The sequence below is a fragment of the Haliaeetus albicilla genome, chromosome 11 (assembly GCF_947461875.1).
Source record: "Haliaeetus albicilla chromosome 11, bHalAlb1.1, whole genome shotgun sequence".
Taxonomy (NCBI): domain Eukaryota; kingdom Metazoa; phylum Chordata; class Aves; order Accipitriformes; family Accipitridae; genus Haliaeetus; species Haliaeetus albicilla.
Genome location: NC_091493.1, coordinates 13,116,554 through 13,139,277, shown reverse-complemented (window position 1 = coordinate 13,139,277; position 22,724 = coordinate 13,116,554). Strand labels below are relative to the sequence as shown.

Sequence of the window (22,724 nt, the reverse complement as noted above, 5' to 3'; positions counted from 1 at the left end):
AACCCCATTACAGTGTTTCTTGTCTGAATGAAGCCAATCAAAATTTGCTTGGAAGCTTCTTTTCGGTTTTTTTGTTTGTTTGTTTTTTCTTTTGGTAAATGTCAAAGTTTGCATCAGGATCATCCTTTAGTCATTTTGCAGCGGTGTTTAAAATAAACGTTTTTAAAAGGATGTGAAAATAAGTAAAATGACTAGATATCATACAGTAAAAGAAAAAAAGATCAGGGAAGTATTCTCAGGGGAAATATAAAATGCTAATGAGTATCTAATTCAACTATCCTGTTGGGGGAGGCTAGGAACATTTATGTTAGATTCTGCACCTCTAATTTAAGCAATAGACTTTTTTTCTTTTCCAATGCTGTTTTTTGCCATAGCTCAAGGATAGCACCCATCTGCAACATTTTTCGTTTTATCAATATGGATTTCTAAATTTCAGCTGCTGTTAATGCATTCTGGATCCATAAGCTGAAATGTCTATTTAATGTATCATAGAATGAAACCAGAGTATTATATACAGAAGGTAGAAATACTGTATATAAGTATTATATACAGACTAAATCAACATGTAAAGTCCTTTGCAAATTGAATTAATGGTGGGCATTTTGAAAATACACTCAGCTGTTTTCACGTCCTTTGATTTATTATGAAAATGTCAGTACTAAACCTTGATTGAATGATGTAGCAAGTGTTTTTAAAAAGAACATATGCTTTCATATTGTGATGGTGAGATGGACAGTAAAAATGGTTCTTGCCAAAACTCCTACATTTTGTCTCCTGATTAAATATTCTACATGTTTTTAGATATTTACTAACAACAGATTTTTTTTTCATTCTTCAAGCAGTATGACTTTTGAAAAGTTGGATCTTTTAGCTTAGAAGTTGCCATTAATACATGGCTTTGGGTCTATTTTTGATCTATACCCTAGCTATAATTTTCTTTAATAGGTTCCCCCAACTCACGTTCACTTTGTGGCACTTAGTGGCCAGATTGTTAAAAGAATGCAGTAACAGAAAGAGTTGCCACCGAGGTTGATGGCAGATGCCGAATGCTTAATAAGCAACAAAATCCGATTTCTGTTTTTGAAAATCTTGGCCCTGGTATGGTTCTCTGCTTGTACAGCTAGATCAACATGGTGCTAAGCACTCTGCTTCCATTTTGATCACTTGTGCCTAAACTGAGAAGCAGTTACTGGACTCAATGCAAATAATTACATGCCTGAAATACACGTTTAAATGCGGAATCAAGACAGGAGTGCTCAGGATACTCAGTTGTGCTCCTGGGATTTCCTAAAATTAAGCAGGGGATCCCTGGTGAGGGTGTGAGAGTGTCCCCAAAACCTCACTGAAGCCAACGGAAAGGCGCCCATTTAAGTAAATGGAAATACTCTCAGTCATTGGAATGGACTTTGGATCCTGTCCCAAATAGGTTTATTAATTCTTGGAGCACTTCCTGTACAGCAAGAACTTCCTCTTGCAAAGCAATATATTGCTACATGATTGTTAAAAAAGAAAATTATGGAAAGTTGGAGGCTCATCAGAAGAAAAATTATTAGCTTTTTATTATGCACATGTGCGTGCATGCATATAATTTTTTATCAAGTAAGCACTTTATTTTTTCAGGGTTTTTGCCTACATCTGAATTTGTGCTTCAGGGATTTTGAAACATCATTTATATGAATTGATTTGGGACAAAATCCAGTGGACTGGCTTAAAATATTGAAGGGAGTTTTGCCAAGGGCCTTACTGTCTGCACATGAAGTTATGGTTCTTCAGTGCAGAAAAAATTATCTGTTTTCATTTTTAGGCATGTCATACCCGAACTGGCCTGAGGAGAGCCCCGTTCCACTCACAAGATTCGATGGCACTAACTCTGTGTTTTCAAGATATGCAAATGATAGTGTATATGCTAACTGGATGGTTTCACACTCAGCGGCAAAATTTATGGACAAGTTTGATAGCTAAAATTTTCTTTGTGAAAGGTAATGGACTCCTGAGGGGAACAAAGATGCAAAGAATGGAAAGTCCATTGGCTCGTTCTTTGTACAATCAACAACTAACTTTTAAATTGGCAAACCCTTTTATTGGTAGTTTCTAAAGTGTGTTATTCATGCTGAAGACTATAATTGGTGATTTCCCCTTTCAGAAAACATATCAAGCTGGATAAGAGTTGTAGTTCCAGTACTTCTTTCTAGATTGCCATTTTGCATATGGTTCCATTTGGCAACTTCTTACTGCAAATGGCCTCGCACTTCATTCTCGCTGTTTTTTAGACTAACCATCCTGTGTTAAGCTTTCTTGGATGTGAAAATGTACTTGAACTGCTACTTTTATAGTGGCTGTTAGCATACGACCACTTGATCTAAGCAGGAAGCACAAACAATATATGGAAGGGAGGGGGGAAGTAGGCTCCCAAATTACTGAGCTTGCTATCAAATGAGAAGTGTTACGATGATGTTGGCACTAACGAAGCCTGTATCTTGGTTTGGAAGCAAACATTAAGTAACTCAATAGAGGACTTGAGATTCAACATTTGAAGTCTTGTAAAATGTATTGTCTGTCTTAATGAGAAGAGAGTTTGTTTTATTAGTCTTAACTTCTCTTACCTTTAGCACAATGGAGATAAATTTGATACAAGATAAGCTGTATAGACTGATGGCAATCAAGAGTGTTCATCTGACACAATTTACTTTCTATCACCTACGTCTTACTAATGTTAAAAAGTACAATCTTGTACAATCATAATTCCTCTTACGAGTTCAAAATAGACTGTACAGGATTTTTAGATTGAATTCAAGTAAAGAGATTTCGGTTGCAGTCATGTTCAGTGGGTTGGAGTCCTCCTCTCAGCTCCAAATTGGATACACTGCCATGCACAGAACACTGACAATGACGTAACTCCAAATAAACCTATTACCTTGAAAGTCATGAGTAAACAACACTTGCACAGCAAAATTGGTCTAAAACTCTACTGTTAATGAAACTATCCAAGGAAAATGTCATCGGAATTTGTTAAGGTGAAATATAAAAATGTTGTGCTTACAACACTGACTTGATATTTGGGAGAACAATCAGACTGTGGGTCGTGTTCGATGTGGAAGAGTAAATGATCAGCACTACTTTTGTCTTTATTTGTAATCTAATATGGTTAAAGATAACTTTTTGTTTGCTACAAATGTTGGGACGTAAATCCCGAGTGACTTGTTGTTAGCATTGTGATGGTTATTCTAAATAATCCAATTCTACCAAAGCTTGCTCCTGTCACTTACAATCCAGTTTAGCTGTTTTCAGATGTTGTTTTGTGTATCAACTTTATGTTTCCATTAAAGTCTGTGATTTCAGAAACAAGAGAGTCAGACTGCCAAAACCCGAACACAGATTTTCATTTTACAAAAAGTGGGATATAAAGTGCCGTGTTGGAATTTAAGCTACTTCACTGTTGGATATCATACTTGATCCTGTCCTGGTTTCGGACAAGCACTAAGCAGAGTGACTTTTTCTTTGTACAAACATTTGCCATGTTCCATAATGCTTATGTACGATAAACAGATGTAGCTATTTATACAGAAGGGGTTCAGTTGTGATATATCGGTGATCTTCACTGGCATGACACAACTGTCAGCATGCATACTTTTAAAATAAATGGCACTGAAAATTAAGCCCATTATATGGGCTTTTTTTTCTGTTTGGAGATCTATGAAAAATGGAGAGAAAAATGGCACTTGTGGTAACTTTTTGCTTTGTCCAGTCCTTTTCCTTTATTTGATGTCTGTAAATGGGAATTCTTTATTTCCTATGAGCAATCAAGGCATTAAGACTTTTGTGTTTTGTTTTTTTTTTTTAATTCCTCCTTAAATTAAGAATTTCTTTTTATCAGCTATCTCAGCAAGTGTTCAGCTGGGAGATGTGAAGCACTCAGTTTCTAACCTGAAAAGCCCTGCAACAACATTGCTGTACAGTAGGTGAGTGGGATAGTAAGTGATGCTGAAATAACCAGTGGATGCAGAAAGTACTGTGTATTTTAGACTTCCAGCATGAGTCAATGTTGTTTCAACCATTAATTGCTGTGAAAAATTTCACTAATAGTTATTGTCACCTATGTTACCGGACATAGATTCTGCATATAAAATACATACACTGTTCATAATTATAGTTGCCATACTCAGTTACCTGCATTAAGTGCAGCTTAATGAAAAATTCTTTACAAGTGTTTCATAATCCAGCTAATTTTGACTCCCTTTCTGTTCATGAATGTCGGTAAGGAATAGATTATTATTTTCAAGTATTCACTCATGATTGGAAAGCTTCTTATGTCCTCTGTGTAGGCTATTTTTGTAAATATTTCCCTTGAAGTGCTTCCTATTTGTTCTGTGTTGCCATTAGTCATAATGGTGACAATCTTGTTTCAGTTCCCCATGAGAGAGTACACGTACTCCCCATGTGGGGAAAAAAGTGATACTGCAGATGATTATTTCCACTGGTGCCAGAAATACTTACGCACTTGGCTGCCCTGAGGAAAGTGAATTCGAAGGGAACAAATGACTCACCTAAATGCACAGGTTGGAGGGAATAACTTTCTAAAAATTTCTGCCAGCCTTTTCTAAATATCTGCAGAGATGACATGGTTTACCTGGTCTGTGCTTTCAGTTGTGACAGATGGGGGAGAGGGTGAATCTCGTGTGTCCTTCCAGTCATTACAGCAGCACAAGGAAGTTATTGTAACGTTCGTTTTTACAAACTTTTCCAGAGGTATGATACTCAGAAAATCTACTGTGAGGTTGCAGATTTTAATCTGCAGATGTTAACCTGTTTCATATAATAGAAATTTTTAAAAATCTTGTCCTGTGAATATGAGGTACATAGGATTTAAATCATGTGGTTTTATCTACAATTTGTCATGCAAAATGTGCATTAATCTCTATGGTACACTCAACTGGACCTAAGTAAACCTCAGATACGTACAGTAAAAGCAAGTTTCTATTCCTTGATGTTTTATAATCAATCTTATGTGAATAATACAAGCCTCAAAGTATATTTAAAAAGGATATTTCTACTGTAACTTTTAAAGGTTCAAAGAAATTACTTATAATTTTGAAATGCTTTATGTCAAAACTCAGCCCACCTAAAAGCCCTCTCTCTCACTGCAGCTACAGTGGTAAATTTGTAAAAAAATACTAAAGATGACGTTCAGCAGCACCAGCTCCTAGGTAGCACCAGGCAATGTTCCCTATAAACAAGGTGCAGATTGTCCACGGTGAGATGAATGGTTTGACTTTTTCAGCCTAAGCTATCTTTCTGAAAAAGAACCATATGATTCCCTAAAGATATATAAAAGTATGTAAAATCTTAATTAGAAAACCTAAGCTGTTCAGGTCTGCTGCATCTAACTTCATATAATTTAAGTAGCCCCTCTGAAGTTGGTGGGATCATTCATGAATAAATTATTCATAAATATTTACTGGTCTAAAATCAAATATCCCAATAGTCTGCTAGCAAAAGTACAAAAGATATTATCAAAATATGGACAAAGTAGCAATAGCTCAGGTCTACTCATCCCTAACATAATATTGTAACTTGTCTATCTAGAAGCAGTATTTAGAAGTAGGTACTAGACACTGGAAGACAGGTAAGCGCAAATATATCTTTAATGTATATCTAGAAGAGACAGTGAATGAAATATTTTTCAGTATTTATCAAGTACTTCAGTAAAGATGAGTTATTCATGTAAGCTGCGTTTCATGTTTGTTTCTCATTTCCAATTCTTTGGGACAGCAACCTGCGTCTTCCAATTACAACAGAGATACACATACTCTTAATGCATTTTGAGAAGATGAATAGTTCCTCTCTTTTCAGGGTCTGTTTTTTTGGTTTTACCTGGTTTTATAAAGGGTTGCATAGTATGTCAACACAACAAATTTCTTGCGAACAGTGTATTTCTTTGAGCTGTTATGGAAGTTCATTTTGCTGGTAACGTTCTGAAATTAAGTAAAAAGGTTTTGCCTACCTAAGTACAGACAAGTACACCTCCCCTTAAGCTCATCTGAAATAATTAGCTTCTTTCTTTGGGCTAATGAGGTACATTTCATAAAAATCCAACTTCATCGTTCATATGGATTACAGGCCAATCCAAAATGGTATGAACAATTTAAGAGCATTGCAGCTGTACTTTATATGTCAAGAAATAACTTTCTAAGTTTCTCTGTTAGAAAAGAGAATGAAAGAAAAGCGTGTTCATCTCCAAGGTAGTTAAAAAAATTAGTAACTTTTTAAATCAGTGACAATGTAATGATTGTTGTCATTGGATATCAGACCGAGAGTTTGATTCTATCCTTGCTGATATAAGCAAATGTGTATTAACATATAAGATAACTGGTTTAAGTGCATTTTTACCTTGCCACGAGAAAAGCTTTCCATTTAATCAGCTAAGCACAGAAGTTTGTAGAGGTTCACACCATTACACTGATAGCAAGTAATGTGCATATTTTGAATAAATAGTAATATTTACAGTAGGTGTTTCTGTTTGGTTTGGGTTTTTTTTATTGGCTCCCAAATATAAAAATGGATTGGGTTTTCACAAAGCACTCAGCTTTGACCTAGGTCGTCTCCCATTACGTCCCTGATAAACCTTTGCTGATTTTAATGGAAAGTATAGCCAATGGGCAAATCTTGACTCAAAACTTCAATATAAAAAGATGCTTATTTTATCACAATATTGATGTAGTGGAAGAATCACTAGTTGCATAGTTAGAATTACTGAATATGTCTGTGCATAGACACAGATTTTTAAAATGTGAGTAGGCTATGAAGGTAAAACCAGTCACTGTGCCTGCCTAGTCTGTAGTTAAGGGGTAAGTGCAGTCAGCCTGGTACCTGCAGAAGTCCCCATGGGAACTTAGGTTAGCCCAGCATTTTGTGTAAATTTCCTCTGGTGTTTACAAGATGATATACAAATAAAGCATAAAGTTAGAGACTTGAGGGGGGGAAAAAGCCTGCTGTATCAGCTTCATTTTTCTCACCCTCTCTGCAAGAGATTGTTATTAACAGAAGCAGGTATTATGATTATTTCCTAACTTCAGAAATGCGTTGGCATGTCCCAAAAGAGAAATAGAGGTCCCTTGCTGGAAAGCATGTCCGTTGTACCAGGACTAGGTTTTTCTGTATTTCATAATCTCTAAGGGGAGAACAGAAGAGAATGTAAGCCAACACATCTAGGGCCTTAAGTTTTAGAATTATGTTTGCGAAATAGTTTATTATCAAATAGTGCAGGGACATATGATTTTAATCTTTCCACAACACTGGTGCCAAAAGTAGTTGTGGAGTTACTACATAGCACACTAGCACTACCTCTGTTGGACAAGGAGTCAACAGATGACTGCAAGGAGCAGATGTGTGGTCGTCTTCTTCTCTGCTACCACCCCGCTATTCCCTTACTCCCCATTTGATCTGATCTGGGTAGGAACACGGATTTGCCCACAGGAGGCTTTTCCATATGCTGAAGTCTGCAGGGACAGAAGGATTTGAGATGGTGAGGAGATGGGGACCCCTTCTTCTATTCATATGCTGCAGGAAGGGGTTCCCTACCTTCTCGCTCTTGAAGCTTATGAACGGACAAGCTACTGAGTGGACAGAACTGGTGAAGACATATGTCCTGTCTCCCAGGCACAGGCCACGCAGAAGACACCATGGGAGGGCTCACAGGGAGGCTCGCCGGGAAGCGCAGGTCTAGTCTCACACTCACGTTCATAAACCTGCATCATAACAAAAGCAATCTGAAGTTAAAGAATGGAGGTTCACCTTAAAAGTGTGGTCCTGATCCGAACTGAGAAGGTAATGTACCTGTACTCTCTGACGTTAAGAGAGGCTTGGTACCTAATAAACACAGCATGGTTTGTGATTGTATATGCCCAGAGCGCCGACGTTGTTACGAAAAGAGAAAGTTACCCTTACATAGAATCGTTCCAGTTAGAAAAGGCCTTTAAGATCACCCTGTGGGGTTGTAGCTAACACATCTCCTCCCACAGAAAGCTGTAGCTGTTAAAACCCCTTGGCACTTCTAACACTGGGTTCTCATTGTTAAGCAATCTGTTTATATGATTCTTTTTAAACATGCAATTATCACTAGCCAAAAATGTTCAGATTTTTAATTTCAACAAATTCCCAGCAACAAAAGGAAGGTTTAGAAGCACTAAAATAAACCTTCTGCATCTTTAGGGGCTTCAGAGTTGTGAAACAGATCCAGTCTGTGTTCAGATGCAAACGAAGCAAGTTTGGTTGGAACACATATGCATTTCCTTAAGTTTTTGCCTTATGCTGGTAGACATCTCATTTAGAACAACTCAAGAAACTTTGGACTGCCAAACTTAAATTTTTTAGCTCGTGATATAGCCACAGATTTGAATTCTTGTAGAAACTCAGCCTAGATCTGGATATCAATCAAACATTGCAGTTTCCAGTCTGATTTTTCTGCATTCTGCAGGTCACATAAATACTTGTTAAAGCCCTTATATAATTTTTCAGCTGTTCAGGGCTTTCCCTCCTGACATGATTGTAGCTGAAAGAGTTTGATGTGAGCACTGATTTTCATTTGCAACATGTGCTATTTTCATAGCTCCCTGCCAATGCGATTTCCTGTCTGAATTTACTATGCTTAAGAATTGAAGTATTTTAAAATTTTTAATAAAACTAAATCAAATGAGCCTGTATTATAAGCATTTGGTTTGCTAAGACTCTTGCTTGCCTATATTTAGGTAAATTTTAAGTTTATTTTGAGAAAAAAAAACCAATTCCACTTCCTCTTCCAGATTTAGTGAAGAAGTAAGCTCCAATCAATAAAACTGTAGGATATACTGATCCTACTTGTTTACCAAATTGCTACCAATAACAAGAATAGTATCCATTTATTCAAGAGTATTTTGCAAAAATGGAAGAGATTTGGAGTAACTTCATTACAACCTTACATCTGTTGGGAAAGAAAATGTCAAAGGGGTGGGATCCCGTGTAAGTGGTGGCTGATATGACAGATGAGGAGGCTGCTCTTGCTCCTTGAAAAAGCTGGAAAAGGGTTCATCTTCTTTAGATGACTGAAAAGTTTGGAAGAGCATTGTAAGGACTGAGATGTGGGAAAAGCCTATGGAAATATCCGGGAGATAAATACCAGATTTATAGTATACTTTTAAAAATGTGTATGCAGCTTCAAGAATCAGCCAGCAAGAAGCAAGCGGAGTTCACTGTTCTCCAAGACAGTTTTTGTCTGGTCAGGACTGTCGGTAATTGATTTGACAGCAGAAGACAAGAATGATTCTTTCTGCTACAGGGTATAAATAATTGAGAGAGATTTTAGCCTTGAGTCAGGAAATCATTCAAACGCTTACTTAACTGTTTTCCTGTGCAGAGAGGCTTTCTGAGCAGTGGCCTGGTCCAGACATAGCAAATAGAAAGGCATTAAGTTTATGCTCATTTTAAAGATTTTTATTTTAAAACATGACAGTTTGAAGCTTCACCCAGTGTTGCTCTTCCAGGATCATTTGTTAAAATCAGCTGTGACAATTCGTTAAACAGTGAGCAGAAACAGATGATGTGGGTTTTTCTACAAACACTACTGAGAATATTTTAATTTATACTGAAAGATATTCATCACCATTTTTACATGCACAAAGATAAAGTAAGCAATCAAATTAGATTGCAACAAGTTGTCATCAGAGACAACTTTTTAACCAAGCAGAAATAATGTTTATTGAATCATTTTGACTTGCTTAACTGAGACTCCATTATGGTTTACTATGTTACAAAATGTGAAATAAATGTTTTGAAATGCTAGGCCTTAAACTAGAGCTTACTTATAATAGTTACCATTTCAAATGATAATCATATACTTATTAGGCAACACAGAACAGAACTATTTATTCATGGTATTAGACCTTGAACTGCAGTAATACGGATAGCACGTGTTATCTTTATTGCTATAAAAGGCATCGAACATACAGTAAAGACGTTGTCATACAAGATTTGAACGTAGCTCAGGGGAGTAGATGGCGAAGGTACAGTACTGTACCTTGCATATTGACCCTATAATTACATTACAACCCAAAGTGCACAAAAATATCACATCCCCCTCAGCAGCTAGGCAGCACCTCCTCACGTGTCACAGGTAAACAAGAGTCCCTAGTTAACCTGCATACTGGAGTTAGGTTTATAAATGAAGATTAGAGCTTTTATCCTACTCGCTTATTCCACCCCGTCCCCCGTGTGAGGTTGGCGGTGCCCTGGCCCCCCCCGCAGCAGGCAGGTCGCTGCTGGCCTGGGAAGCTGGGCCAGAAAGTTGTGCCGGGCCGCTGCTGGCAGTTGCCCATCTCAGGGAAGGGATGCCCAAGGACCCCCTCCTTCTGGCACCGCCTCATCTTCCCAGAACCCCAGCCCTGCTGGGTTTTCCCCGCCTAAATAGCCTATGTGCAGAAGCACGAGCAAGCACCGGCCTAATCGCCAGTTCTGCCTCGCGTCTCGTTATCAGCTGGAAGATTCGGGACATGCTGCTTGCGTTTAGCCCAGGTCTTGCCAAATCTTACGGCCAGCCTGTACCAGTTGCAGCCATCAGGCAGCAGGCTTGTGGCTGAGATCAAAACTGTAGACATTTGCCCCACACAAACACACACAAAATAACCAGCAGCCTGTTAGCAGTCACAGGTTAAGCTATTTTTTTTCACCTGCTATATGCGGCCAAATTTTATAAACCATTCTCCATTTGTAATGAACAGCCTCCCGTTTTGAGTACGCTTCAGTAACTTTACTGCAGCCTGCATGCAATTTCTAACATGCTTGCACTGCAGAAACAGTAAATTTAAAAAACTTTTTATCTCTGTCCTTATCCTGTCATGGATAAGATTTGGTTTTTTAAAATACTACAAATCGTTGCTTGTCTAGCACAGCCGAACTGGTAACTGACATTCTTGAAATCTAAAGAGAAAAAAAAAAATTGAATAGAAATATCATAACCGTTCAATTCCTTCTAGTAAATACTTCTGAACCTGATATTCCTTAATTTAAATGGGGCGCAGGCTGCCAGATCAGGTCTTTGTCATTCTAGTTCTAAAAATAGGAGCAGGAAAGGAGAAGCAGGAACAAATTTTCCTTGCTCTTGAGAAGTGGGAACAAATGCAAGTGAATTTTAAAGAGTCTTGCTATTCAGCTGTCCTATGATTGCATTCCTAATGTAAAACCTTGCTTTGAATTAATGTGATTTGGAGATCTATTTTACTGACAGATGCGAGCCATTCCAAGATTCTTGTTAGCAAAGCTTTTTCTTAAGAAAGATAAAACAATTGTTACAAGGCAAAAATTAAAGAGGAGCTTGTGAGACCACTACTAAAGTAGTGCAGTGACACTTGATCCTGACTTTGCAAATCAGTTCATCTTTACCAGTTGGTTTTATAATGATAACAGTGAAACCTCAACAGTGTGCTTTAACATGTTTCTCAAAATCAGCCGCTGTTCTTATGCACCACAGGAACAGATGCCGATTTCCATGAAAAATCTAAACAGAGTGTTTTCAACTGCTCAGTTGAGGTATGGTATTTTTTTCTGGTTGTCTGTTGATATTCTGTGGTACCCAGGAGGGGTCCCTCTTGACGAGGGAACGGCATATATACCATCTTCCTTTAGCCCTTTCTTAACACTATTTCAACACTGCAAGAATTTTTCAGTCCTTGATAGCAAAGTACTACTAATAAAATCAAAGTCATCATGTGATTATTTCCATGTCATTTTATGGGAGGAATAGTTTACAAATATGGAAAATATTGCACTTAAAAACATTTTAATGATGTTTATGCAACAACGAGTGGTACCAGAAAAAAGAGAAACAAACCTAACTTATTTTATGAACCAACTGACTGGAGTTTGGACTCAAAGGGAGGGTAACCTTTCGGAGGCAGTTAGAGACAGGCCTGTAGCTAACACTGTGTCGTGGTTTAACCCCAGCCAGCAACTAAGCACCACGCAGCCGCTCACTCACTCCCCCCCCATCCAGTGGGATGGGGGAGAAAATCGGGAAAAGAAGTAAAACTCCTGGGTTGAGATAAGAACAGTTTAATAGAACAGAAAAGAAGAAACTAATAATGATAATGATAACACTAATAAAATGGCAACAGTAGTAATAAAAGGATCGGAATGTACAAATGATGCGCAGGGCAATTGCTCACCACCCGCCGACTGACACCCAGCCAGTCCCCGAGCGGCGAATCCCTGCCCCCCACTTCCCAGTTCCTAAACTAGATGTGATGTCCCATGGTATGGAATACACTGTTGGCCAGTTTGGGTCAGGTGCCCTGGCTGGGCATGAGAAGCTGAAAAATCCTTGACTGTAGTCTAAACACTACTGAGCAACAACTGAAAACATCAGTGTTATCAACATTCTTCACATACTGAACTCAAAACATAGCACTGTACCAGCTACTGGGAAGACAGTTAACTCTATCCCAGCTGAAACCAGGACACACTGTGTGCTCGTTTTGGCTGGGATAGAGTTAATTTTCTTCATAGTAGCTGGTATGGGGCTATGCTTTGGATTTGTGCTGGAAGCAGTGTTGATAACACAGAGGGATGTTTCAGTTACTGCTGAGCAGCCCTTACCCAGAGCCAAGGCCTTTTCTGCTCCTCACCCCACCCCACCAGCGAGGAGGCCGGGGGGGCACAAGGAGTTGGGAGGGGACACAGCCGGGACAGCTGACCCCAACTGACCAGAGGGACATTCCAGACTGTATGACATCATGCTTTTCATATAAGCTTAGGGATGTTCAGACTGATGGCATTTGTCTTCCCAAGTAACTGTTACACGTGATGGAGCCCTGCTTTCCTGGAGATGGCTGAACACCTGCCTGTCGATGGGAAGTGGTGAATGAATTCCTTGTTTTGCTTTGCTTGTGTGCATGGCATTAGATTTATTTATTAAACTGTCTTTATCTCAACCCATGAGTTTTCTCACTTTTACCCTTCCGATTCTCTCACCCATACCACCGGGGGGGAAGCGAGTGAGCAGCCCTGTAGTGCTTAGTTGCCAGCTGGGGTTAAACCACAACACACTGGCAAAAAAAAAAACCCCAATAGTGGATTGGAGTAGATATTGCCAAAAATGGGCCAGCACAGTACAGACAATGAACATGAGAAGTTTCTTTGTCTCCGGTCCTGTCTAGTGTACAAAGAAATGAACACCAGCTTTCTACTGTTTACTAATCTGTCAGCATGGATGATCATCTCTGTATTGTACCCCCTTACAGCTTTGTCTCTGTGTGGAAGGTGGTGGTGGTTTTTTTGACTGCTGGACAGGCCCAGTGGGTACAACAGATTATGCAGTAAGGCATATTAAATACTGATATACTGAATATTTTGTATAAAACAAGAAGCATCTCAGATTAAGGAAGCCCAAATATTTCCCTCTGTAAAGATACTGTATTTAATGTAGATAATTATCTGAATAACTTGAGATTTGGTGCATGAGGTTTTCAAGTACAAAAGGAACCCAACCAGATAACCATCCAAAAGACCTTGATAATTTATACTGTTATCTTCTCAGTCAAGGAGCGCTCATGAAAGACTGACTGGCTTAAATCTCACATATAGAATGATCTAGCTTGTTTCTCTTTCTGCATCCTAGACAGTGAAATCTCAGTTTAAAAAGTAATTTAGTAGGATTGATTTTAAATATATTACTTTATAGTTTTAACAGGTTACTGTTCTGCAATACTGGAGAAGGAAAAAAAAAGGAATGTGTAATTTTTGGTATGTTTTGCATAATATTGAGTCCTCTAGTCAAAGTCCTCCTAATTTGTTTTCCATTCTAGGTTCAGAATACGGCTGCTTGGACTTTGTTTCAGAGCTGCTTTATAGCCAACGCATTTGTGACAGAATTGTCCTCTCTTTTTAGAAAAATGCCTAAAGCACTTCCTGGTATTCTTACATGGAGGCTATATAGTAAAAGTGTCTTGGAATAGTCAGAAATAAATCAATATAGAATTCCAACGCTACATATGTGGATTACTTTCCATATGTCTTGTTACTGGTTAGTCTGGTGTGATACCCTGGTGCAGTTGCAAGTGAGTGGTGAAGCCCTGGGCATACGACCCATTGTGCCTGCCAGAAAAAATAAGGCCATGTGGCCAGGAAAAATGATCAGCTACCGCTGCAGAATATTGCCTGCTGCTCTTGGGTGGAGCAGGCAGCAGAGCCCAGGCACCTAATGCAGCTCCCTGCAATTCCCCTTCTGCGTTCCCGTTTCTCTGCAGCACAAACTAAAGTGACGCCGTACTTCTTCTACACTAATGTTTCTGGGATCTGCGTGATACCATCAAAGAGCTCAGCAAACACTTGTTGCTAACAGTGACTATATATTGATTTTAAAAAAGAAGTTATTTTAAGAGATTATATCCAAACAATTCTGATATATCCTTCCACATGCTTTTCTAGATGCTGATACCATTGATAAACTAAATTGTCACTATTCAAAGAAAAAACAAGTAGACTTTAATAAGCATTTTTGTCACCAGAAGAAAGCTTTTTCAGATAGTAGATAAAGTAATTAAATCTTATTTATGTTAACTTATAGCTGTGATATTGTATTTATGTTTTCCGATAAGGAATGTCTTCTATTTTCATGAAAGAGTACAAAAATTACTGACTCTGCTTTAATGTATGAAAGGACTCTATATGAATTTAAAGTTGGTTGATACAGTCTATACAGACTGTTTTCTAATGAGAATTTCTGAAAGGAAGTAATTTAGCAACTGTGATCCCGAAACAGCAGGAAAAAACAATCTATAGCCGTTCATTTCCCAAACATTATATAAATTATATGCTTCTGGGTCCAAAATGGAGTACATTATAATACCAAAGAATTAGTATTTACTTGATACCAAACCACTACATAAATAAATGCAGCCCTTCAACATTCAAAGACATGGAGGCCAAAAGTCTAAGCATTGCAAAAATCAAAATGTCGCAACAATGCAAAATAAAGGGAAAAGTAACAATAAACACAGGAAGATTGCTGCACGGTAGAGTTGCTTTGGTGTGCTGGTACGAAGTAAGTTTACATATGTGCTGTCTCTCCCAAACCTATCACAAGTCAAGAGATGACTTCAGCCTCTAAAGCAGTGAAGTAAAACATCCAGATGTTCCAAGCACCTGTAATGCTCATCGCAGATGCCCAATGATAATGATAAGACAGTAATGGTGCCCTTTTTACTTTGGCAGGTACAAATAAAGCGAGCCCTAGGTTAGCCTTTCAGTGACCTGGCTGATGCTCACACTACAGCGTCGTTAGCAGAGCCTGAGGTAGAGGTTACCATTCCCCAAGCCAGACATAAGTTAATTCTACTGTAACCTCTCCTATGACCCCTTATTTCATAGCCTATAGCAACAAGATGTGTTTGGATAGGATCAGCGACAAAGGGTTATGGAATATAATTTGGAATAAAGACTCAAAATGAGGATTTTTAAGGGAAGAAAATATAAATCAAGATGATTAATATAATGTAGGATGGTTTATTTCAGGCTATTAAAAATTCTTTATACTTTTGGTTGCGTTGTTCAGTATCTGTAAATGATTTGCAACAATTAAAACAAGGATAAAGAAAGTGCCTTCACATGGGATCGTGTTGGAATTGTGCCATTAGTAAGGCTGAGCTGTGGTATTTGACAAAAAGCCCTGTGTCAAGGCAAACTAATGACTATTGTTTGGCAATTAAAGCTCTGAATTTTCAGGCAAAATAACAGGCCATTTTTCTTATTCCACATACACATCTCTTTTCGGCTCGAGAGGATAAGAGAACAAAAATATCCACTGTTGAAGGATTGCTTTTCTTCCTTTTCTCCCTTAGTCTCATTTACATTACTCCTTCACTTCAGCATCATGTTCTCAGATGAGCTCCTCTCTCTTTTTTTGTATTGTTCCTTCCCCTCCAGCCCACACATATGCTTAAAAAAAAAAAAAGAAAAGGCAAGGAAAAAAAAGAAAATAAAAAACCCCCAAACCACTAGAGGCTGGAGCTAATGCTGTTCTGGAAAACTCTTCTTTTTGAATCAGCTATTGCCAGCCACTTCCTTTCCCCTAACTGCACCAATTTAAGAACACTGCTTACAGAAGTTTAGCAAAACATTTTTAAAGTCTGTCTCTACATCTCTAAAATAATCATCCTATCATAATATTTTAATACTATTCAAAGCTGTGTCACATATATATATATATGTATATATATATATATACCTATTGCTTTCAGATGCTAGGAGGTCTGCAAATACCTCTCTAAGGAGGATCCCCAGGCTGAAATGAATTGTGTCTTAAAACACAGACATTTGCTAAATGTTTTATTGCCTGCTTTATTCACAAACAAACCAGGAATTCCTCTGTAGGCCTGTAAGACTAACACCAAATAGGAACTGTAACATCTGTCAGCATAAATATAGGTCTGAGTTATGAAGGAATGTCTAATCTTGGACTCGCTCATTCTGTTAGAAGAGTCAGGAAGTTATACACAACATCACTGCGAAAACATCATTTTTCCTGCCGTGGTAGACCGCTTATACAGAGATGGCTATGAATACCCAAGTTGTTATTACCAGAGTTTAAGAAACCCATTCTTCCTTCCTTCTCTCAATCTGAAAAAAATAAAATAGTATTTCTGGAAGTGAAGGGACTCTGGTAAACAGAGGAAACCAGCACTTAAAAGGAGAAGAAAAAATATTCTGTGTACGATCTCCCGTAATGCACTGTAGAGATCTCCCCACATAGTGGCAACTAGCTCTCGTGCAGGAAAGTGGTACCTGGGAAGCCTGAAGGACAATATTCAGAGTCTGGTTGCTCTCTGTAGACCAACCAGTGGGTGATGCAGGGTTGTCAGAGTTTGTTTGAGATTTACATTGTAGCGTTACTTAATGAAATCAGTAATTTCAGTTATTTCCATTCTGTTATCTTCTTGTACTTCCAAATAATATTATGTCTACAGAACACTGCGGTCTCCAGTATCAGTAAAATAACACTGGTGTCTGATAAACTCATACCCATTTACCGCAACCCAGAAGACAAGCAGGAGCTGAGGGGTACTCAACAGTCATCTGGAATACACAACACTGAAACTTTGCATGAGGTCAGGTTTAAGACAGTAGTGTATTTACATACTGTTTAAAAAAAGGAATGAACCCATGTTTACCTAGTTTCAGGAGTGCATACGTGAAAATCTAAAACCTTATGATAACTCTTTTCTCCATGAGCCTCTTCATATATGTATTTTGATGGATACCCAACTTTGACGATCCAGCCTCATGACAAGCTTCAAACGATAGGAAAGGGCCCGCACGGACAGCTGGTCACACCAGCCAAGTGCGCTTTCCCTATTAATGGACCAGAGCAGTGAAGTGGAGCCTGACAGCAAAGAGCAGTAAGAGGGTTCCCAGTCCATATGGAAAAACCCTATCTATTTATAATCACCGTTTTATTTAAGGTATTCCCTGGAAAGATCTTTGTTGTCCGACTCCTTGAGATCGAGACTGAACAGGCCAGGTCTGTGGACACCCAGCCCCCTCCTGAGCTGTGCGGTATAGCTGTTTATGAACGAACGGGTTTCCGTCTGCGTGAAGACAAAGGGCTGCTCTGTGCTAAATGGGGCGCAGACCTTGACAGAGCAACAGCGCGACAGAGGAGGCAACCTCTGCTGCCGAGACCATCGGGGGCTCCACTCTGGAAAGCACTTAGTGCCTACCTCTCAGGCGGGTGAGCAGTCACAGGCAAACCAGCAGAGTGATGTCAAGCGAGGGGTGCAGGTCTTTACAGAATAAGCCTTTACTTGCTTTTGAGTGCGTTTGACTCTGTTTTTGATGAGCGGGGCTGGTCGCATTTGACACACAGTTATGAAAGAACACTACTACCTTACCCATTCCCTGAACAGGTCTTGGCCTTACCCTTTTGAGCTGTTAGAGGCCGGAGAAGGGCACAAGACCCTAAGCCTGGCTTCCTTTCAAGTCAAGCCCCGCAGAAAAATAATAATAATAAAAAATATAACGACACGTTCTCCCGGAAATACAGAACGGTAAATAAATGTTTGGGCAGGTAGAAAATAAGGGTCAGTAAATTCCGCTTGCCGTAGACCCTGCGCCTGCAGCACAAAGGCCACATCGCAATTCTGCGGTTGCGCTAACGTCTGAAAAATCGGCACGGCCGCGCTGCTGCCGGCCCTCCCTTCACCTCCGCAGCCGGCACAGCGGCAGGGCCCGCCGTCCGTACTTCGGCGGCGCCGCGGCCGTGCCCTGAGAGGCGCCCAAGCCCGCCGTGCCACAGGGTGACCGGCACCGTCCGCACCGGGCAGCTGGGCGAGGCGGAGGCTGCCAGGTCCGAGGGCGCACGGAGCCAGCACGGCCCTCGGCGGCGGCCTGACGCGCGGCGGCCGCTCCCGTCACGGGGGGCGCCGAGCAGCCTGCGGGTCAGCGCCCGCGGCCGGGCCTCAGAGGCGCCCTTCGCCCCGCCGCGGCCGAGGCGATCGGCCGGGGGTCCGGGCGCCTCGCGTGTGGCCTAGCGCGCTGCGGTGAGGAGCGGGCCGGCCCAGAGACGCGCTCCCCGCGAGATCCGCTCCCCGTTGCTTATTAGCGGTCGCCCGCGGGGCTGCGTGTCGCGCTCCTAACGGCAGCTCTCGGCCTCCGGACGTGCGGGGCGGGCGGCAGGCCGCCGCTCCCGCCGCGCCAGCGGCCGCTGGGCAACGACCCCTCCGCCCCCGCCCCCGCTTCCCCTCCGCGGGCAGCCGGGGGCCGCCGCCACGTGCGGGGGGGGCGGGGCGGGGAGGCGCTCCCCCAGCGCGGCGGCGGCGGCGGCGGCGGCGGCGGCGGGCGGTGCCGCCCCGGAGGCGGTCGGGGGCGGCCGTTGCCGTCGCCTTTAAGGGCCGCGGCGGAGGCGCCCCGCCCGCCCGTTTCCTAGCGCACAGGAAGTGGGGCCGCGGCTCCGCGGCGGGGCCCGCGCGGTGAGTACGGCCGCCCCTCCCGCGCCTGTGTGCCCGCCCGGCCCCGCGCCGCCCTCCCCGCCCGCCTCCTCGTCCCCTCACCTGCCCGCCGGCCTCCGCCCGCCGAGGGGGCTGGCCCGCGGCCGGCCTCCCTGCCGCCGGGGGAAGGTGCCGAGCGGCGCCGCGGGAGCCCGGCGGGTAAGCGGCACCGCGGCCGGGCCGTGCCCCTCTCCCGGCCGGCAGCGGGTCGGGCGGCGCGGAGCGTGTGGCGGCGGGGAGAGGGGGGGGAGCTGCGCCCGCCCGGCGCCGGGGGAGGCGGCGGTGCCCGGGGGGCGAGGAGCCGGCCTCGTGGCGGGGGCCGTGCAAACCTGATCGCGTTTTTATCCTGGCGCTGCCTCAGCGATAAATTTCATCTCTCTCCCTCCTCGCGGCTGCGCTTCCATTGTGTGAAGTAGCCTGAAACGTGCCGGAGAGCGCGTTTTTGGGGATGCGCCCGTCTGGAGACGGGGTGGGGAGTGCAGCGAGGTCGAACCCCTCCGCGGAAAGCATCGCTGCCGGTCTCCCCTGTCTCGTTGCAGCCGGGCGTGATTGGTGATCGTGCAAAGCCGGAGCGGTCGTAATGTCACCTCCCCGTTCCGTCCAGTGCGTGGGCTGCTGCGGGTTTGCGTTTAACTTGCTCAAGCTGCTAGAAACACCGACTCCTTCCATCAACAACCCCCCCCCGCAGAACAGGGGAAAGGATGGTTGAGAGGGCACGTAGTGGGATATTTAGACTTGTTTAACAATGGTTTACATCCCCTGCTTTTTGTCAGTCGGGTCCTTGCTCAGTAGTTCTGTGCTCTTGTAAACGGTGAAAGTTGGAACCTTTTGATTCCGAACATCAAAAATAAAATGGTATCGTTGTTACCAGTCTATTAATCCTGAAACTAACTCACTTCTAGGAGGAATCCTAAAGCAGAAACAGGGGGGTTGCAATTTGCAAGACAGTTTTTAAAGCTGAGTATACAAAAAGTTAAACTTGATACTAGGTGTTTTCAGTGAAGTGTAATCCAGATCTGCTTAGTTAACATGTACTTTATTCTGTGGTTTTGTAGTTTGTTTGTGGTGTTTTCAAGTCCCTCTATCCGGTGAAGATGAGACACTGATCTCTTCTGCTAAGCTTGTAGATGATGGATAAGGACCGACTGTGTTCTGTTGCTCTGATGGGTAACTCGGAAGAGCTGCAAAAAGAGTGGGGTGGTTTTAACACAGAGTGACTATCCCGCAGGCTAAGGTCATGCAGTAAAAATTGTTTTTTCTTTTTTTTTTCCTTTCTTTCTTGGAGACTGTAAATGCCAGGGCCCGTAAGACAGTTTCTTCTTTTCCAGCGTGTGCTAGCTGAAAGTTCCTATCCTGCTTCAGTGTGTTTGAAGGAAACTTCTGGCTGCCCTTTATTTATTAGCTAGATAGTGAGTCCCCAAACACTGTCAAAGACAGTGGCTTGGAAGTATTTCCAGTAGCTGTCAGTGGAGGTAGATGCGTTTTGCGGACAGAGTGTTAGCTATGGGCTTCAATTATGCCCTGAGGCTTTTATGGGAGACTCTTGCCAGTAAGTCCTTATGGTAAGGATCAGGAGACCCACACTGAGTGTTGCTACACCACCACTGTCCTAAACCCTAGGTAAGCTGAGAATGGAAGGAAGAACGATGTTTTTGAAGTACATGACTGTATGGCGCACAGAAATTGTTTAGCTTGTCTGTTCCTGGAGGAAACACATGAAAACTTAAGTGTGATTAAGATCAGTTGATTGTGAATAGCTCTTTCCCTTCTTGATCCCATGACTTTGTTTCAGTGTCTTCCTCAGGCTTAAAGGGAGAAGGAAAAAAAAAAAACCCCAAAACAAAACAGAAAACTCCAAACCTATCATTAAGGCTGCTGCATCATGGTTGAAGTTGCAGCAAGTTATTCCTGAATTTAAATTCTTTGCTTTTTAAGTTCCAGCCCCAGGATATGGGTCTTCCGAAGTCAGTGAGAAACATTATCTGAGGGCATAGTTAAATGATAAGCAGCTGTGGTATGTTGCCAAGAAAACCCACAAGCATATCTGGCACAACAATTTCTACCCCTGCACCACAGTCTGCTACCTTTATGCTTGCCAGAAGTGTTCCGTGGACCGCTTTGTAGAAGGAATCACCAAAATGACCTGAATTTTTGCAAAAGACAAAACTAAACTTGAGGGAGGGAGGGTATGAGAAATATGAGGCCAGGTTTTTTTACTGCAGAAGGCAAATTGCACAATATTTTTCTTAACTCTGAAACGGTCTGTTATTATGAAGCAAGGTTCATGACTTGCAGTATTTTCTCTTTAAATAATGCTGAAGCAGGATCATGGAGGTGGGATGAAACTCAGGCTCTGGATAAGGATTTGGGTGGCCCTGGAGCTGATAGTGTGCTTGGCTTTCAGTTAGTTCATCTGTCTTCTACCCTCTTAGAGGACCAGCCCTCCAGAATGAACGTATGGGAAGAGACCATAATAATCTTGCATCTGGAAAAATAAGATGACAAATGGACACGTATTTCAAGCTCAAAACTTTCTTTAAAAAAAAAAAAATCTTTAAAAAAAGGAGGAGTTCTCAAAGGGCACAATGGAAAGAAAATGTTTCAGGAGCGTAATAGCTTTTGTAAAAAAGAAAAAAAATAGTCTGTGCAGCTAATTATGTTTTAGCAAACTTGGTGCTGGAAATGGGAAAATGAAATTGTAACTCACAAGATGTTCAGAAATGTAATGCTTTTGTGGGGGAATGGGAATATAGTTTTACTTCTGAGTTGTAGCCACAGCTTGTAAGAAGAATTTGCGGAAGGGCACTTCTCACTGCCTGCCAGAACAGTTTCATTTTGAATGATGACTAGAAAAGCCTGGCACTTCCATTCAATACTATGGTTTATTAGAAAAATTTGAAAGTGTACAATGACTTTAATACTCTTAATTTCTTTTTTATGAAGCTCTTCTGAAAAAAAAAATAAATAATTCTGAAGGCAGGAACAGTACTGCAAGTTGCAGCCCTCCTTGTGAGTGTCTTCTGGTGCAAAAGGCGTGGGACAGGATTCTTGCTCTGAGGCCTTTTTTAGGTGCATCTAGCTGCTGCTTTCACCTAAGCCTGTTTAAAAATTTTTTTAGTAAAGCTGCAGGTATCTTGCATATACCTAAGAATGTAGACAGACGGGTTAGATGGCTTAGTAGTTCTTGGGTATCTCACACCTTGTTGTGTGTCTAATTGGTGGTTCTGATGGTCACTGCTAGCTGAGAAACTTTTTTTGGTAAAAAGTAAGAGTAACTAGATAATTATTGCAGGCTATACGTAGTCACTAAGGATCAAGGTTCAAGGGGAAAGGAAAATGAGCTGTTTTCCTAATCCTGGAAGATGTTGCTGCGTGTGAAAATCTGGCACACTAAAATATGTGTGAGAAGCTTGTACTCTTTCTACACTGGCACTAGGCTGTCCATACTGCTTCTCTTTTGTGTATGGTAAGACTGGCAGGAGGCATTTGTTCCACAATTATTTCAGAGTGGGGTATGGTGGGAAGAATATCTTGGAATGATCTCTGCTTTACCATACCTGTTTTTAAAGGCTTTTCCCATTCACAAATCAAATGCTCTAAAACTCTTATTAGCGAGTTGATAAAGCTGGCAAGCCATTCCAGGTGCTGGGAGTGCAAATGTGGGCATTGGAAGGAGCATCAATGGAACATCAGTGTTGCGAAGCAAAGTTCAGAGCA

The 22,724-nt window shown here is 41.6% G+C and overlaps 2 protein-coding genes and 1 long non-coding RNA gene across 11 annotated transcripts in view; 2 read left to right on the top strand and 1 right to left on the bottom strand.

Annotated features, from left to right (window-relative positions):
* The window catches only part of RET (ret proto-oncogene), an 89,224-nt gene extending 82,718 nt beyond the window's left edge, over nucleotides 1-6,506 (top strand). The window contains exon 20 of the mRNA XM_069796181.1: nucleotides 1,805-6,506. Within this exon, the coding sequence (XP_069652282.1) occupies nucleotides 1,805-1,962 (158 nt within the window). The 3' untranslated portion in view covers nucleotides 1,963-6,506. The remainder of the gene's footprint in view (nucleotides 1-1,804) is intronic.
* LOC138687704 (uncharacterized) overlaps nucleotides 1-18,244 on the bottom strand; it is a 44,907-nt gene extending 26,663 nt beyond the window's left edge. For 2 of the 3 annotated variants that reach the window (XR_011326821.1, XR_011326822.1), the window contains exon 1: nucleotides 17,941-18,244. This is a non-coding gene — a long non-coding RNA (uncharacterized lncRNA). The remainder of the gene's footprint in view (nucleotides 1-17,940) is intronic. The other variant, XR_011326823.1, reaches the window with a different exon arrangement.
* Nucleotides 18,245-18,853: 609 nt separating this feature from the next.
* Nucleotides 18,854-22,724, top strand: part of CSGALNACT2 (chondroitin sulfate N-acetylgalactosaminyltransferase 2) — a 36,731-nt gene continuing 32,860 nt past the window's right edge. For 6 of the 7 annotated variants that reach the window (XR_011326819.1, XR_011326820.1, XM_069796170.1 and 3 more), the window contains exon 1: nucleotides 18,854-18,989. The gene's annotated coding sequence lies outside the window, so the exon portion shown is untranslated. Of the gene's footprint in view, nucleotides 18,990-19,036; nucleotides 19,167-22,724 lie in introns of those variants that run through there. The other variant, XM_069796171.1, reaches the window with a different exon arrangement.